The following is a 17,665-nucleotide window of genomic DNA, read 5'->3' as shown; positions in this document are numbered from 1 at the left end:
AATGTTTATATGTGAATGCGAGTCTCAGTTGTCCCCCTACTTTGCAAGACGTATCTTTCGATCGCCACGTCCACTTCATAATCGCCATCGTTGCATACGCTCACTTCTTTCTTCACTATCTCACCTGCTATCTCCTCTCCAAAGTCAACATCAGTATCACTGACTGAGATCTGCGCAGATTGTAAGGTGACGTCAGTTTTTTTCATGGAAAAACAACAACACTCACAACAATATAAAAAGAAATATGCGTACTTATGTGACAACACACGCGCGCGCACATACACACACACACACATACACACACAATATACAAACAACATACACACAATATACACACAACATAATAAACAAGCACAAACACACAAACACAAACATACACACACACACAATATACACACAACATAATAAACTCTCAGCCCAACATAAACAAACACACACACACAAACACACACATACACATAACATAAACACTCAATACAACGTAACCCCAAACACACACAACACACACACATACATAGATACACATACACACACAGATAAAAAATATACACACGGAATATTTTTTGGCGAGGCAGTGCACTGGTATGGAGAACAATCCTGTCATACTGAGTAGGCTTATATCTCCGTATACATCTGTGTTTGTCTGTGTGTATGTATGTGTGTACGTGTGTATGTGTGTGTGCGTGTTTGTAAGTGTTTTGCACACTTTTGCGTGTTGGATAATAACATGTGTGTACACTTTTGTGAGTTAGATAATTTCATGTGTCAGTATGAAAATATGTGTGTGCTGATTTGGATTTCTTGTAGTTATTATCCTTTTAACGATCCTCCTCATCATCAACATCACTATCATCATCATCACCATCACTATCATCATCATCACCATCACTACCATCATCAGCATCATCATCATCAACATCATCATCAGCATCATCATCATCCCTATCATCATCACCACGACACACAAACTCACATTGGGGGTGAAGTAGACGGTGAGGTAGCAGGAGATGCCGGGGGGTAGTTGCTTCGGTGGGGGGAACCTCGGGGTGGATTTTATTGGCAACTATTTAAGAAATTAAACCAATGAAATCATCATTTTTATTATCATCATCGTCGTCGTCATTGTCATCATCACCATTATCATCATCATGATAATGGTGATGATGTTCCTTATCATCTTTTTTATCATCGTCGTCATCGTCAAAGTTATCACAGAGTTCTTGTCAAAATCACTAGCTTTTAGTTTTAATCTTCAACCATTCACTCTTTCTTTAACATCAATAAATCTTTTTTGAATCCACCTCATAACCAACATCATCGTCGTCATCACCGTCATCATCACCGTCATCATCATCATCATCACCATCATCATATCATCATCATCATCATCATTATCGTCATCACCATATCGTCATCACCACCATTATCATCATTATCGTCAGCATCATCATCATCATAGCCACAAACATCACCATCATCTTAAAAATCTTCCATATCTCTTCATCATCATCATAATCATAACTAATAATATATATATATATATACATATATTATATTTATATATATATAAATATATATACACATATATATATAACCCTCACTCAATCTTCACTATCTCCTGGAGATTTTGACTGACAGTCTTGAAGTGGCAGGAGTTAGGAGCCGATGTGACGTTCGTTAGCCGCACTCGCTTTACGTAAGATAGACCCACGTTGAAACTCTGGCCACGGTGTTGGGAATTATAATTTTGATAATAATAATAATAATAATTATTTATTTATTATTATCGTTTAAATTTAAATAACGTTATTATTATTATTGATATTATTATGATAATGAGGAAGATTATTGTTGTTATTATTGTTGTTGTTTTTTTTTGTTACCGTTATCATCATCATCATCATCTCATTATTATTATTATTATTATTATTATTATTATCACCATTCAGCAAACCTTAAAGATGACCGTTGCAGGCTTGCATAGAAATGGAACTCCGCTGTTTATCTTCATATCCGTTTTTAGCCGCCGTTGTAAGGAAATGTTATTTGTAGCTGTTGCAGTTGCTGCTGTGGCTGACGTCGTTGAGATGTTTCGTTTCATGTTTTCCAGAGTTTTCAACAATTGTTGCTGAAAAAATGTAATTCAAGTTAATATTTTAACAACTCCATCATTAGACCTCTGTAAATAACAAACAGAGTGCATGCATGCATATATATATATATATATATATATATATATATATATATATAGAGAGAGAGAGAGAGAGAGAGAGAGAGAGAGAGAGAGAGGCGTGGAGTCGATGATTGGTCCAATAATGTTAAACCCTTTTTCACTGATATAAAGATAGAATACGTGGTTGATCATTTGATACTCCGCTCTCCCCTCCCCGTAATGGGTCCTGCAGTCTGGAATGGTTTGCCTAACCAGGGACCTTCGTGATCCTGCGTTGTCTGTTATTCGATTTTGTAAAAGGCTGAAACACCATCTTTTTGTCCTAGCTTACCCGTGCTAAATATCTTTTTCTCTCCACTCATTGCATGGCTTCAATAAAGTGCTATGCGATGTACTGCAGTAATCGTCAGCGACTCTGAGATCTTTTCAAAAGGCGCTTACAAACACACCAATAATAATAATAATAATAATAATAATTTATCATCATCATCACCTTCTCGGCATACGTCACATCCTGCCGTAGGTTGCTGACAGTTCCCAGAAATGTTGATTGCCTGGTGACGTCACGTAGCCACAACTTGCTACTGCTATCATAATCATGGCCACCACCGATGTCATCATCATCGTCATCATCCTGACAATCTTCGTTGTCATCGTCGTCATCACTAGCTGCATAATTTGGTCAATTAAAAAAGAGTAATCAGACGGTAGAAGTGTCGTGCCTCGCGTCGTAGTTGTTACTGCGCGGTCACCTGGTTAGATTACTACCACGAGTACACTCAGACACAACATGTACAGTACACGTACAACAAAATAAATAATAACTACATAATGCAGCAGAGTCCAAAATAGGGATGATAATTAGCAATATAAAATAACAACATCAATAACGATGATGGACTAACAAGACAATTATAATAATAATTATTATCAGAATTATCAAATATAATAAAATAACCACAGTCGCAAATATTTTTGAATCGTGTTAATCCGAGGTGGTGGGCAAACAGTGGCCCGCGGACACCATGCGACTCGCGGTGGCTGGTTTTTGTGGTTCGCAGAAGTTTTAAATAATTCATTTTTACGTACGAGAAAGTTTTTTGCGTTCTTTTTACATTTAAATTTAGATAATTGGAAACTAGAATTTGAGAAAATTTTGACAAAAGCTCATTTAAAAACTTTGCCGTCAAACTTTTTCCAATATTTGAGACTACACCGGACACGCTCTTATGGATAAAAAAAATAATGTATGCATGCGGCTACTGTTTGCCCGCCGCCCACTCCTATGTTACGTAACAACCTCTGTTGATGACGTCATAGTTATTTAAATCTCTCACGGCATGTCTGTCGTCATCATAGCCATAATTAGTGTCATCATCATATTTGAAGTCTTCATCGTTCGAGCCTTTCGGCGAGTGATTGAATTTGTAATTACTATTTTTTAAGTACAAGTTATTATTATTAAATAAATTATTATTATTATTATTATCATTATTGTTGTTGTTGTTGCTGCTGTTGCTGTTGTTGCTGCTGTTGTTGTAGTTGAGAGTAGTTGAACTGTATAGTTTGTTTACCGATGATCTGACGTGACCACCGCTGCTTAAGTTCGTCTTGCTTTTTAATAAGTTTCCGCTAAGTTTATAATTATTATCATTATTAAGATTATTATAATTGTTGCTTTTATTACTATGATAATTATTATCTAATATATCTGCACAGATTTTTTTCTTATGATAAAAGTCATCTTGATTGTCGATAATACTGTTGTCTATGTTTCTTGTATAGGCTTGATGCAGTGAATGTTTTTTTGATGAATAACAATTATTACTTTTGTTGTTGTGAAGATAAGCTTTAATAATATTATTATTGTTGTTGCTAATATTATTGTTGTTGTTTATGTTGTTATAATAATGGTTATTGTTGTTGACGTGACCCTCATTCTGGCTGATGATCCTCAGCGACTGTGGAATGTTAAGCCTCTTCAGCAGCGACAGCTTTTGAATGGAATAAAAATATATTTAATTTTTTTTAATTTAAAAATTTTTAAATAAATGTTGTTTAATTCATTGAATTTTAGACGAGAACTGCCTTGCGCTATTATTCTTCAAATAAAACATTTTATTGAAAACAACAGCCACATTTGACAAGAGGACTTTCAACTAATAAGTGAATAGTGGCTGCAGGTGATTGCGGACGACCAGGCGAGTTTGGATGATGATGATAAACTAATATAATGTAATTATTGAAGCAAACCCAGCCAAAACTACTCGAATAGTTGCTGAAGGACTCAAAGTTAACCCAACAACAGTAGATCGTCAGTAAAAACGAATCGGTAAAGTCAAATAAAATGATAAACAGATGCTGTACAACTAGATAAACATTTTTTTTGAGTTGATCCGCAATTAAAGTAAGAATCTCCACGACAACAGACGACGTTCGTCTCAGTGGTCGGACCAAGATGACAGCGCAAAACACTTTCCAAACGCAAAATTGTGCAAGAGGAATCTATAAGGGGTAGTTTGCAACCAAATTTATTCTCCAAAGTTTTTAAAATCCGGTCAAGCAATTAATGAAAATTTGATGAAATGCCTCAAGTCAAGTGTAGCGGGCATTCAACGGAAGAGTCCTGCCCCTCTCCGGGCTAGCACCAAGCTGCACGTCACGCAGCAGACGTTAGGAAAACCTGAACACGCTAGGCTGCAAGATTTTGTTTCACTTGTTCTAAAAACTAGTCTTCCTTCTCACAAACTACTTACTATTTGTTCAAACACCTCAACACAAAAAACGCCATCTTACAGTTGGTCGTTTCCAGAACCGTTAATTGTTAAGCTACTGCTATCAAGGAACTTATTTCTTGTTAGCAGATGAACGTAGATTGGAATATATTTTTTATTTTTATTGTATATATATGATAGAAGATAGATTGTATATTAAGATACCTATGATAGAATTCAAAATTATCGCGTTTTAAAGCGGATGGTACGACATTGTTTTTGTCACTAACGTATAACTAGAATTCAGAACATGTTTATATTAGAACTCCATATTGTAAATTTTATCTAGAAGCGTAATAAGAATCAAATATGCAATATTTTTTCATATAATAAATATAAAAAAATTATTGAAGAAACAGCATTTTTATCATGGAAACGGCAACCTTGTCTCTACTAGATTGAGGCTGCTGTGGCTGTTGCTGCTGCTGCGTTAGCGACTGCTGCTGCTGTTGATGACGTTGATGTTTATTGAATGTCATCCTCATCATCGTCATCGTCCTCTTCTCCATGTTTGTCCTTTCTCTTTTGAGCTTTGCCAACATTTTGGCATGCTTCTCTTCAATTGACTCATATCTGACATAAAATTTGTAATGGCTATGAATCCTGATAATGAAGCGTTTGTTACGATATGAAATAAATATATGATAAATTACTATCAATTCTAATTTTCTCATAATTCTCACAGGTATCCACTATCCACACACACATACACACACACCCACACACACCACACACACACACACACACACACGCACACACACACACGTGTGTGTGATAGACGTCGATCTCATAATACTATAAGCTGCAACACCATGTACATTGTATAGCACATTTTCAAATGTACTACTTTATGCATCATTTTTTAATTTACTAATGTTTGTATATAGTTGTCGCAACTTTTATTAAAAATTAGCAAATGATTAATGCTAAATTATAAACGGTTGAAATTTTCAGTTATCATCAAATCAAATAAATACTTTTGTTGGTTTTTATGAAGAAGCCGAAGTTAAAAATAATTATGAAAAGATTAATTAGAAATAAATAAAAATTTTGATTAAGAATGAAATCTTTAAGAATAACATAAAAACAAAACGTAGAAAGTAAATTATGATGTACAATACAAATACAAGTAAAGTAGAATATCCGAATATACAACTACCCGACTACAGACTTGTTCTTCTGTTGCTGTGTTACATAGGAATTGCTCATGATGCGAAATATTTGAGAAGAAATATGATAAAATTAAATTTAAATAAAAAAATTGAATCAGAAAATATAATTCAGCTAAATATTATTTATAAAACATTTCATAATTACGACTTATATCAAATAAGACACACATAAAAAGATTTAATTTAATAAATTTTGGACAAGCATTTTAAAAGTTTTGTAATCGCTTGATTGGTATCTATAGAAACCAGTATCAATGCTGAAGCGCTGTCTTTACTTTAGTTTTATTACGTGTGTGTGTGGTGTGTGTGTGTGGTGTGTGTGTGTGGTGTGTGTGTGGTGTGTGTGTGTATGTGTGACATTTTAGTTTTCTGCTGCTTTTCAATGGTTTTGATCTTAATTATTTGGAAGAAATTCTTCTTGTTCAGAATGAAACTCTTCAGAAGAATGGAACAGCATTTAATTACTGACGATTTTAAGTCAATTTTATTTAAATTACAGACAGGTGTTGAGATCCGCTCTGAACTTAACAAGTGATGGAGATGTAGTCAGAGAAGGAGGTCGAGACTTCCAGAAAAAAGGGCTAAAAAAAGCATACGCAGATTCATCATAAAAGTGTTAACACGGGGCGTTTAGCTTCAATTAATATATCTGATAAGCTTATTCTTCTTAGATGTTCCTTGTATGAAGCATTTGCTTAAAATTAGAAAAAAGTGTTTCCTCTGTTCAAAACATCTCACTCTTTGAGGAAAGATTTTTTAATAAATACACCCGGAATTTGTAATTTACAACCATTTGATTCAAAGATCATTGCAGACTTTGGCCTTTAAAACATCACTTTTTATAATAAAAAACTTCTTATGTCTAGCGATTAATAAACTTGTCGATTCATAAAATACTCAACAACAAAAATGGTCTGCAACATTTAACTACGTAGTATGCATAAGTGATGTATGAAATATGCATCACAAAAGAGTTGGCATCTAAAATAATGGCACTCCTCCAACAGCCTAATCCCCCCAAACTTCATCCCTACCAATCCCTGCAAAAAAAATCAATCATTCAGGTTGAGTTATGATCATGATGATGATGATCATCATCATCCTCATCATCATCACCATCACCAGCATCGTCATCAGCATCGTCATCGTCGCGGTCACCATCGTTATTTTCATCGTTACCGTAACAATCATCACGACAGTCCTGTCCCGTCCCAGTTGAATACTAACAGCACCAGATGAACAAGGAGAGGAGAAGGAAGCCGAGGATTGAGAAGACGATCGTCAGTATGATCCACGTCTGCAGCGGCTCCGTCGCCTGTTTTTCTTCGCGTGTATTTATTTTAAATGTGTATGTTTGTATGCGTTCGTTTTCCGCTTGTACGTTTGTATTGTATTGTATGCTCGGTAGTTTGTTGGCATGTGTATTAAATTCGTGTAGTGTGCACTGTATGTATGCGTGTGGGCTTGCGTGTGCGCCTTCATTCACATATTTATGATTACATCTCTTTATATTGTTATGATATAACCGCGAGAATGAAAGAATTGCGCCATTTTATTCATCATTTAATCATTGTTATCTTTGTAATTTTTGGGCTGTAAACCATACAGTGTAAAGAAATATTACATCTATGGTTGCAAAATCGGACAATAAATATGCCCTCCAAGTCGAGGTTCAGCAGGCAGTAGAGAAGATTACAAGCGAAGTGAAGGTGAAGTCGTGAATGTGATTCATGTAGTTATTTGGATTTTGTTTCTGTCACTGTTGGTATTCAAATAAACGTTCAACTTAGTTTGCGTTTGAAGCAGTTGTGTTCATCTATCAGAAATCTTGAACCTACGGATAAAGGAACTCTTGACTATCGTTAGAAGCTACGACACTGGGGTTGGAAATATAGAAATTATCGGTGCTGGTAGTTAGGAGGTCAAGGATTTAAAACAATGTCTTATATCTTGTACGAGTATATCTAACATAATCCTTCACTCATTCGTTCATTTCTTCATTCTAGTGTCTGTTTATTCAATCAATCTACCAATCAGTCAATTAACCAATCAACCAACCAACCAATTAACCAACTAATCAATCAAACAATAAGTCAGTCAATCAATCAATTAACCAAACAATCAATAAACCAAACAATAAATTAATCAACCAGCCAACCAATCAACAAATCAACCAAACAATCAATTAATCAACCAAATGAACCAGCCAATCAATTATTCAATTGATTAATTGATTGGTTATAATCAAATAATCAATCAATCAACCAACCAAACAATCAATCAACCAACCAAACAATCAAACAAACCAGCATATGATGCGTCCTTAAAAATTTCCGTGTAAATATCACAGCCCTTGCAGTCCATGGCTTTGTTCTTCTTGATGAAGTTGAAGAGGCAGCCGACCACAATTTCGGCATCGTTGAGATCGGCGGTCTGCACGATGAACGATGCGTGAGCGACCATCTGCGTTTCAAATGAGGTGACGTCATAACTTTGTTGTTTTGTTTTTGTTGTTGTTTTTGTTATTGTTGTTTTAGTGATGGCGGTAACAAATTTTGAAATTAACGTGCATGAAATTATTTATTTCATTGACGTCAATTATAAACAGAAAATAAAGTTTCAAGTTCTAATTTGCGTTCTAACACGATCACAACTGCCTTACTCCTAGTTCCACCCACTCCCACCCACACCATCTCCCCCTCCTGGCCTGCAAGTTCATTTGTGATGTGGAAATATTTACCTTTATATAATTTTTCAAATAGCAAAGAATGAATGAAAAGAAAAAAATTCATAAAACCGAAAATCAATGAATGAATAAATGAATGAATGAATGAACGAACGAACATCGGTGAGCGTCAGTGGAATGGGGACGACAGTATTGAGTTCCTCCTTGCCGAACCTCATGTAGTAGGCATACACGGTAATCCGCTCTACGAAGCCCCTCTCCATGTTGATTGTCTCGTGCAGTTTCCAGGCGTTCGGGTACATGGACATGGAGCAGGTGAGGGAGATGTTGGTCGTGATACTGTTGCAGAGACACTGAGACTTCTCTACTTCTATCCTCAGGTTGGATTCTGTCAAATTTGAGACGTTGATGTTGCTGAGGGTGAAGAAAATGAAGAACTCCGTTCATGTTGAACGTTGAACGTGTGCCTATGTGACTTGCCTTACACTCCTAAATGTCATTCTCAAATTTTTCTATTTATCTATTTTTCTATTCATCTATTTATTATTTATGATATGGACAAAAACGAAACTTAAAACGATAAAGTAAACAAATGTATGGAGAGAGAAGAAGAAGGAGTAACGAAAGAATGGTCATACTCAACGACAAAATGTACGTCATGTTCCTGTAGGGGCACGTGACACAGTCGACCACCTGCGAGCCACTATCTGCCCAGTGTAGTCTGATGGAGCCGCGGGTTGGTTGCGGGCTGAGGTCCACGAACGCCCCACTGTAGCACGCTGGCTCTGTGTGCTCCCCTCTTACATGTATCAACACCAATTTGTCTACAACTTCTTCTGGAGCTGTTTTTAAATGTGCATGTGTGTGTATATCTGTGTGTGTGTGCATATGTCCATAAGTTTGCATGGTTAATAAATGATGTATAAACTATAAACTGTATGAAAATTTATTAAAATATAAATATTTTTTCCGTAGGCATTGGTCAATGTGTGATGAACGTATGCACGTTTGTGTCTGTGTCTGTACGTATGTTTGTGCCTGTGTCTGCACCTATGTTTGTGTCTGTGTATGTACGTACGTTTGTGTCTGTGATATTCCAGCTAATTAACAGCGTTGAAATAAAAAATAATCAACATTTAAGTTTAAAATCTTAAAAAAATTAAATTTGCATTTAGACGAGCAAGCGAAGAAGAAACTTCGGAGCAGCGTCCTTCCGGCTGGCATCTTTCTAAAATTATTTTTCGTCCAAATTAGGCTGTTATATGGGAATGAGAATAAAAATGCATGACTTCAAAAAAAATAACAGTCGTCAACAGTTTTTATGAGCTGAAAGCCTCCCCCCTACCCCTCTTGTTTAGAGCAGGGCATCGAACCGGAACTGGACCGGAACCGAAAACCGTTAAAAATCGAAATTTTGCTCGGAACAAAAACCGTAACCGAAATATTGTTTGCTAGTTTAACCGAAACCGAAGACCGTAACGAAATAAATAACGGTTAGATGCTAAAAATTTAAAAGAAAATATTTTGTCAAATTCAGTAAAAAAATATTTAGATAATACATCGTTCTTAAATTTTATATTAATTTTTATTATCTTTGAAAAATTTTTATCTTTCTTTTCGTTTGTTTTTCCGATTGAGTTCGCGATCATTTGAGTAAGAATTGCTACGTGAAGAGAAATCCAATATAATCGGAGAAATTAGAGAGCAAGTTCGACCATCTTCAAAATTTTGGAGTGCCAGATCTGGAAAGATCTGTTTCTGGATTAAAATTTATCCTCAGAGACTGCAGAAGTGGTTTAAATGAAAACAATTTAGAAGATATGTAAATATTATTAATTGGAAGAAATTTTATTTATATGAGTGATTTTAAAATATCTTTGCAATGATTGTTTTAACTTTATGAAAAAAAAATTAAGAAACGTTTCCTTTTACACTGACAACATTAAAAAAATCTTTTTATTTTGTTACTGATATCTTATTATTCACAAGGTGTAAAATTTAATTCAAATTGGTGGTAGTGGTGGTAGTGGGATGTCCGTTACATGCGTTCAAGGAACTATGCTTGAAAAAAATTAAGTCTCCGGAGCGAAACCGAAAACCAAAAAAAAACCGATATTATTTCAGGAACAAAAAGCGGAACCGAACCGAAATTCGTTTTGCCGATTGATCCAAAACCGTAAACCGAAACGAAAAAAATTACGGTTTGGTGCTCTGGTTCAGAGACTCTAGCTAGGCCTAGGCTACTTTTGAATAATTCTTTAAAGTAAAATTTTCGGCTCGTTCACAATCATTAATTAAATATATTTTATGATATAATGATATGACGTTGATGTGATCATATAAATATGTTTTACAATGTAATGATGTGACGGTTGATGTGCTGTTGATTTGATGTCGGTGCCACTTACGATTACATTTAGCTGGTAAGGCATCGGCGACATCTAGCAGAAGAGACAACAACAATAAGTGTTGTGTGGAAGTTACAATTACAACACGGCCAACAAGCAACGCCATTACTTTCAACAAATTTTTGTAATTATTATTATTGTTATTATTATATTTTATTACTACTACTGCTGCTGCTGCCACTACTGATGCTGCTACTGCTGCTGCCGCTTTTATTATTATTATTATTATTGTTGTTGTTGTTGTTATTATTATTCTTGTTATTATTATTAATATTATATTATATTGTTTATATTATTATTGCCTCATTATTATTTAAATTGTTAGTTTAATAATATGTATAAATAATAACGATAATAATAATGCTATTTATAGATATATAGAATTTAATATAATTTAGGTTTAAAAAGTAGCATGTATCTAACGTATCTAATTCTATTTAATTATATGTATCTTATGTATCTACTAATTCTAATCTATTATAGATGATTATTTTTAAACATTATATTTGGTATTATATCCCAATACGTTTATTTATTATTTATTTATTTAATAATTAAAAATTTAATTTGATGAATCGTCACCATGAAATATTATTTCAAATATGTTTTTATAATGAGAATACTACGCGGATCGCCTAGAAGTTAATAATATAAACAAACAACCAACCACGAAATTTAAAATTTTCACAATTAAACAACATAACTTAAAAAAAGATACACACTATCATGATATATACGTGATACATGATATGCACATGATACTTACATTCGTTGACAGGGAATTAAATATGGACAAGCCACATTTACACTTCCTTCACTCCGTAAATTTGGTTTGAGGGAAAGTCCCTATGTTGGCTGGCTCAGTAGTAATTTTTTGATGATTTTTCGCTAGACGTTTTTGTCGCATGAGTAAAATTGAATTTTTTAAATTTGTCAATTTGCAAATGAAAAATCGAAAAAAGGTTTCATATATTTCGAGAAGTGGTTTTTTTTAATTTTTCATGGAATAATTTTGCCCAAATTATTTTACCCCTTCAAATCATTTGGCCCGTCTCTCAAATATTTAAAACTTCACTGAAAATATACACAAAACTGACAATACAACACGGAAATGTTCGATTCCTTCATTACATTCATCCATTCAAAGACCTGAGTTATTGAATCAAGCAGGCAATGATATTATTAATTCTAAACCTATGACGCCAATGTTTTAAAATTGAAAACAAACCACACGAAACAAAAACAAACAATCCTACACATGCAAGTTAACATCAAACAACCAACCAACTTCGCAAATTAACATTAAAGATGAATAATGCTCATTTGACATTTGTATCTGATGGTTCATCTTCTATATTTATATAAATATCATAAATCGATGCTAATATTAAGTAATAAAAGCCAGTAAAACATTGTAGATAATAAGCGATGTATATAAACAAAATATACTGTATATAAAATGTCAGACAAATGATACGATTTATAAAATTTTGTAAGCAAATGAAGGTAGCGGGTTTTTTCTTCAGAATTGGTTGGGTCGATGTTGATGAAAATCGTTATTAATTTCCCAAAAAACTTCTTGTAAATGCAAATTAAAATTGGAACATTGAAAAAAAATTTTTAAAGAGTTTGTTAAATAAATTTGGAGATAAAATTTAAAGGGAAAAATATCAACTCCATTACATGATTGGTGGTGAGGTTTGTGTAGCGCCTCCAATCAACCAATCAAAAGATTTTAAAAGATCGCAAACAACTAGTCAACAAATCAACTAAACAATCAACCAGCAGGTAGATCAATCAACCAACCAATTACTCGACCAACCAACCACCAATCAAGAAAGTTGAAATTTGTAAAAGAATGATAGTAATTAGTTAGATACAATTGTCATAGTGGTCAGCAAGCAATAGTTGTCAGATCTCGCAGCACTAACATGGCGTGGGTTATTTAAAATTTTTATTCTCAGCAGACTGCACTATGCATATGCACGTATCCCATCAGTGAGCTGGTGTAACGGTTAAGATGCCAAGCTCTGCTGTTGCAATGACTAGATTCGAACGCAAACAGATGCCTCCAGCAGGTCCTTCATAGGCGTAGAAAATAATTAAACGGATTATAAAACATTCTGTTTGTAGAATTAATTTAGTTTAAATTAAATATTAATTAGACAAACAACTTTATTTCAATTTTTGTTGCACTAACAATGCTACTATTATAATCAGAATGCCGGGCAAAAGCGTACCATCGCCCACCAACAAAAAAGGTCAACAAGGTTAGTTGTTGATTAAAACACACACACACACACACACACAGACAAACACACACACACATTTGCATATATACGCACCAAACACATGCAAACACACATACACACACACACAAACAAACCAACAAACAATTCTAAATACATCTAATATACAAACTTTATACGTTAATGTCAAACACTTTTAATAGTAAAAAAGAAATTTGTTTGTAAATATTGTAAATATTCCTTAATTTATTTATCTACGCATATAGCGCAATGATATTTGAACCGATATTTTGATTTTTGTATATGTGTGTGGTAATATAATAAAATGAATCAAGTATAATATATTGCACTGTCATTATCTTTACCACCATCGTTGTCATCATCTTTACCATCGTCACCTTCATCTTTGTCGTCATCTTTTCCATCGTCAACCATCATAACCCCCCATCGCCATGGCCACCATGATTAGGAGCCATGTTGAATGGCATGTACCAGCTGTGGAAGACACAGGATCTTTGTGACGTCATCATTGTCGCCAAAGATGGTAAAGAAGCGAACGATTACACTTTAAATACTTTTCCATTAATCTAAACATAGATGAACGTACACACATCTTCAAAAATAAGCAAACCAAATAAACAAACAAACATTACTTATAATGGACAAACATTACCGATAATAAACAAGCATGCATGCATGCATTCAGTTGAGAAACATAAATAAATAACACATACAATCGCGCATAAACCACTCCTACACATTGTCTCACGTCTTAAACCAAACAAACAGATAGACACACACGAACACACATACACACCCGCACACAAGTACACAGACACGCACACCAACACGCAGGTGTAACAAAATGTCACAAGGTGGCACTGGCGGCACACAGCACCCTACTTGCCAGGATGATATCCGAGTACGCCCCCGACGATGTCGTCAGGATCAGACTGCCAGATTATTGGTTAAGTGGTGACGTTGGTGATGACGTCAATAGTCAAGCTGACGTTGAAGATGGTGCTGGTCACGTGACCTTACTTTTGACTATGACGTTCATCATAACGTTGTGACTATGATGTTGATTACAATGTTGATCATGATGTTGAGGATGGGGTTGAGGATGACGTCAATGTTGTCGTTGGCAATGACGTTTTTGAATTGTGAAAAAGTATAAATTACGCTCATACTAGCAATGACGGTGATATCTTATGATGACATTAAAGAAAGAAATTACATTGAATGATGAGGTTAACTTTGTACACTCCACAAAACGCAAACATGCAGTTTAGATGCCATCCACACGGTTCTGCGCTTCGTCTACACAGCCAACGGTAAATTGAACTCAGACAACATCAGCCAAGTCATCAGTCTCTTGGTCAAGTTGGGCCTCAACAACCTTAAAGACATTTGCAAGAGTTACTTGGTAGATTGCTGTAACATCGAAAATGCCGTCTTTCACTATTCCATAGCTCTGAACAACAAAATGTTTGAAGTCGCTCAGATCCTATTCAACATCATAGCTGATAATTTTTTAGCTGTATCCAACACTACACAGTTCTTGTACCTGAGTTGCGAAAGGTTGTTGCCATTCATCAAGTGCACGCATTTGAATGTTAAAACTGAGATGGATGTTTTCATGGCCGTTGTCAATTGGATAAATTTTGATCAGGCGAACAGGCTTTCAAGTGCAAAAAAACTCATGGCAGACGTTCATTTTGAGGTCTGGTTATTCGTATTTGTGAATTTAAAATTAATTATTTCAAATATATATAACATATAATTTGTATATAACACGCATATTCCCATTTCTAAATTGAAATCAATTTGAAAGTACTTTGCGTTACGCATAATTACGAACAATTACATATTAAGAAAGTAATTCATTTTTGGAAAACTAAATGAAATTTTGGCGTAAGCATTATAAATGGTTGGCGCGTAATACGCAAAAATTTACGATTTTCAAAAATTGTATTTTGTTATTCATTTCCAAAAATTAGTCCTGTCAATGTTATTTGGCCAATTGCACTGAATAAGTTTTGAGCTATAGAGTCTAAATTTTAAATGATGTTTTTAATAATTATCGTAGGACATACATGCCGATGAATTACTGATGGAAACAGAGAGGTCAAGATGGCTGCTGTCAGAATCCAGTCCTGTTCGAAACATCATTTTTGACGTCATAAGAAATCATTGTATCCAGTCTAGAAATAATTGCTGCATCCATCCCTGTCCAGCGAGTGGAACAATTTGGAACGCTTCTGATGGTGTGTCTATGGATCACAATTTCTGCTCTGATTTTCCACAATGTGTTTCACCATGTTTCGATTGTTCAGTTTATCAACGAGGCGGTGCCTACCGGAGAACATGTCCTGATCTTTGTAGAGTATTTTCTGAAAGTAAAATGTGCTCTAGAATGAGCGATCACCTGCCAATTAATTACAATGATCGTTCCGATATTTCTATATTAAATTGTTCCCCTTCCTTTAAAAAGGATCCAACTTTACCTTGCGGTCCAAAGTCATTTCTTAATAAGCAATATGACCAATTTAAAGAAATTAACGGCAAACATAGAAAGAAAAAATCTCGTACTAATAAAATTAAAAATGTATCTTCGTTATCTGGATCTGATTATTATCGTCACAAAACTCGACTAAGAAAAAAACACAGGTTAAAAAAAAGAAAACGTCATTTCCCAAGCTCCAGCTCCGTACAAAGTTCTTATCAAGGTAGTAAAACTAGCACCACTCCTTCTTCCCCTTCCATGTCTTCAGAATCTGTAGTCCATAAAAAAACATTAAAAATTCCAAGTAGAACAGGGCGCAAAGGAAGAAAATCCTCAACAACATCTAAAAAAAGTCGAAGACACTCTAAACTTCACAAAAAAAAATCTCGTCATCGTCCTCACCATCATTCGCAATCCACTACAAGCAGCAGAAGTAACTGGAGTCGTTTGAGTAATAGAAGTAGGAAAAGCGCTCGTGCTTCCGGTTCTAAACATCGTCCTCACAAAAGTAAAAAATCTGGTAGTAAACGCAGTCTTACATCAAAACGAAAAATAAAATCTCAGAAAAGTTTAAAAGTTCCTAGTCATCACAGATCGACCAAAAAATTTAGATCATTTCACAGGCACCATAATAAACTATATGATGGACCCAAACATGGAGATCATCTCCATACCCAATCTTCCGAAAAAAGTCTAAGGTCAAGTTACGTTGGTCGCAAAACTTCGAGCCGATCAGATAGTTTCTCGTCTGTGCCTTCAATATCACCACCAAAACCACCAACAAATAAAAAATCATCTCGTCAACATCATCACCACAAAAGTCATCAGCTTCACAATCACCATTCTCGCAATCGACACAGCTTTTCCGGAAGCCATTCGTCTCGATCAACGAGATCCCGAAAATCTTCGACGCATTCAAAAAAATCTGACAAATCTGATACTAAACAAACACATAAAAAAATTCCATCAAGAAGGGCCTCATCTGGAAAAGTGGATTACAGAAGCAATCAGAAACATTTAGGAGATTTGTTACATAGATCGAAACATTCAGGACATTCGGGATCAATCAAAAATACAAAATCGAGGCGTATAGAAAGAAGCGCATCGAGTCAGTCTCGTCAATCTTCAAAACGCCATAACTCACCTACAAAAAACATATCGAAAAATGCCAACATAACATCTTTCAAAAAGTGTTATTTGAATTCTGACAACAACAAAAAATCTGATCTCAAAGTTGTTAGATACAGCTCACGTTTTTCGCATACTTCTAAATCCAGCCACAACAATTTTCAAAAAAAGAATTATGACCGATGCATGTTCAACGCCAGTGTTAATAGTAATAGACTTCGCGATGTCATTCAACGTCCTAAGCCCAATAAAAACACATCAAGTGACATAAGCAGTAATTGTGGTGGCGTTTCACCAAAATTTTTAATGGATCCTGGACCAAAGTCAGCAAAACAGCAACAACAAAAACTGGAGCTATCTAAAGTCGTTGATACGCGTATTAGCTCATCGCTTTCCATAATCTATCCATTTGAAGGTCGAGAAATTGTTGACGATGTTGATAAAATATATTTCAGCAACAGTGCAACAAATCAACTGATTGATTCAAATAGCGAATTTGTGATAAGCAAAAGACAAAGCAATATTTCAAATGACAACGCTATGTACAACATGAAAGCCCAAGATGCCCC

General features: G+C 34.9%; 3 protein-coding genes across 3 annotated transcripts; 1 reads left to right on the top strand and 2 right to left on the bottom strand.

Annotated features, from left to right (window-relative positions):
- Positions 1–5: 5 nt before the first annotated feature.
- On the bottom strand, positions 6–6,156 carry HELRODRAFT_172425 (hypothetical protein; the record flags this gene model as incomplete). Its single annotated transcript, XM_009019083.1, has 8 exons — positions 6–170; positions 974–1,063; positions 1,637–1,720; positions 1,955–2,128; positions 2,667–2,842; positions 3,474–4,167; positions 5,331–5,550; positions 6,119–6,156. 8 exons carry the CDS (start codon positions 6,154–6,156, stop codon positions 6–8), a joined length of 1,641 nt encoding a protein of 546 aa, XP_009017331.1.
- A 971-nt stretch (positions 6,157–7,127) lies between these two features.
- HELRODRAFT_172424 (hypothetical protein) lies at positions 7,128–11,319 on the bottom strand (the record flags this gene model as incomplete). Its single annotated transcript, XM_009019082.1, has 6 exons — positions 7,128–7,159; positions 7,347–7,442; positions 8,426–8,582; positions 8,964–9,219; positions 9,461–9,647; positions 11,214–11,319. 6 exons carry the CDS (start codon positions 11,317–11,319, stop codon positions 7,128–7,130), a joined length of 834 nt encoding a protein of 277 aa, XP_009017330.1.
- A 3,449-nt stretch (positions 11,320–14,768) lies between these two features.
- Positions 14,769–15,245, top strand: HELRODRAFT_78986 (hypothetical protein; the record flags this gene model as incomplete). Its single annotated transcript, XM_009019081.1, has 1 exon — positions 14,769–15,245. A coding segment is annotated over one exon (477 nt), but the record flags the coding sequence as incomplete, so codon positions are not given.
- Positions 15,246–17,665: the final 2,420 nt, after the last annotated feature.

This window comes from Helobdella robusta, assembly GCF_000326865.2.
Source record: "Helobdella robusta unplaced genomic scaffold HELROscaffold_23, whole genome shotgun sequence".
In the NCBI taxonomy this organism is placed as follows: domain Eukaryota; kingdom Metazoa; phylum Annelida; class Clitellata; order Rhynchobdellida; family Glossiphoniidae; genus Helobdella; species Helobdella robusta.
The sequence above is the reverse complement of the archived record's forward strand: the minus strand, read 5'-3'. Positions and strand labels throughout refer to the sequence as shown.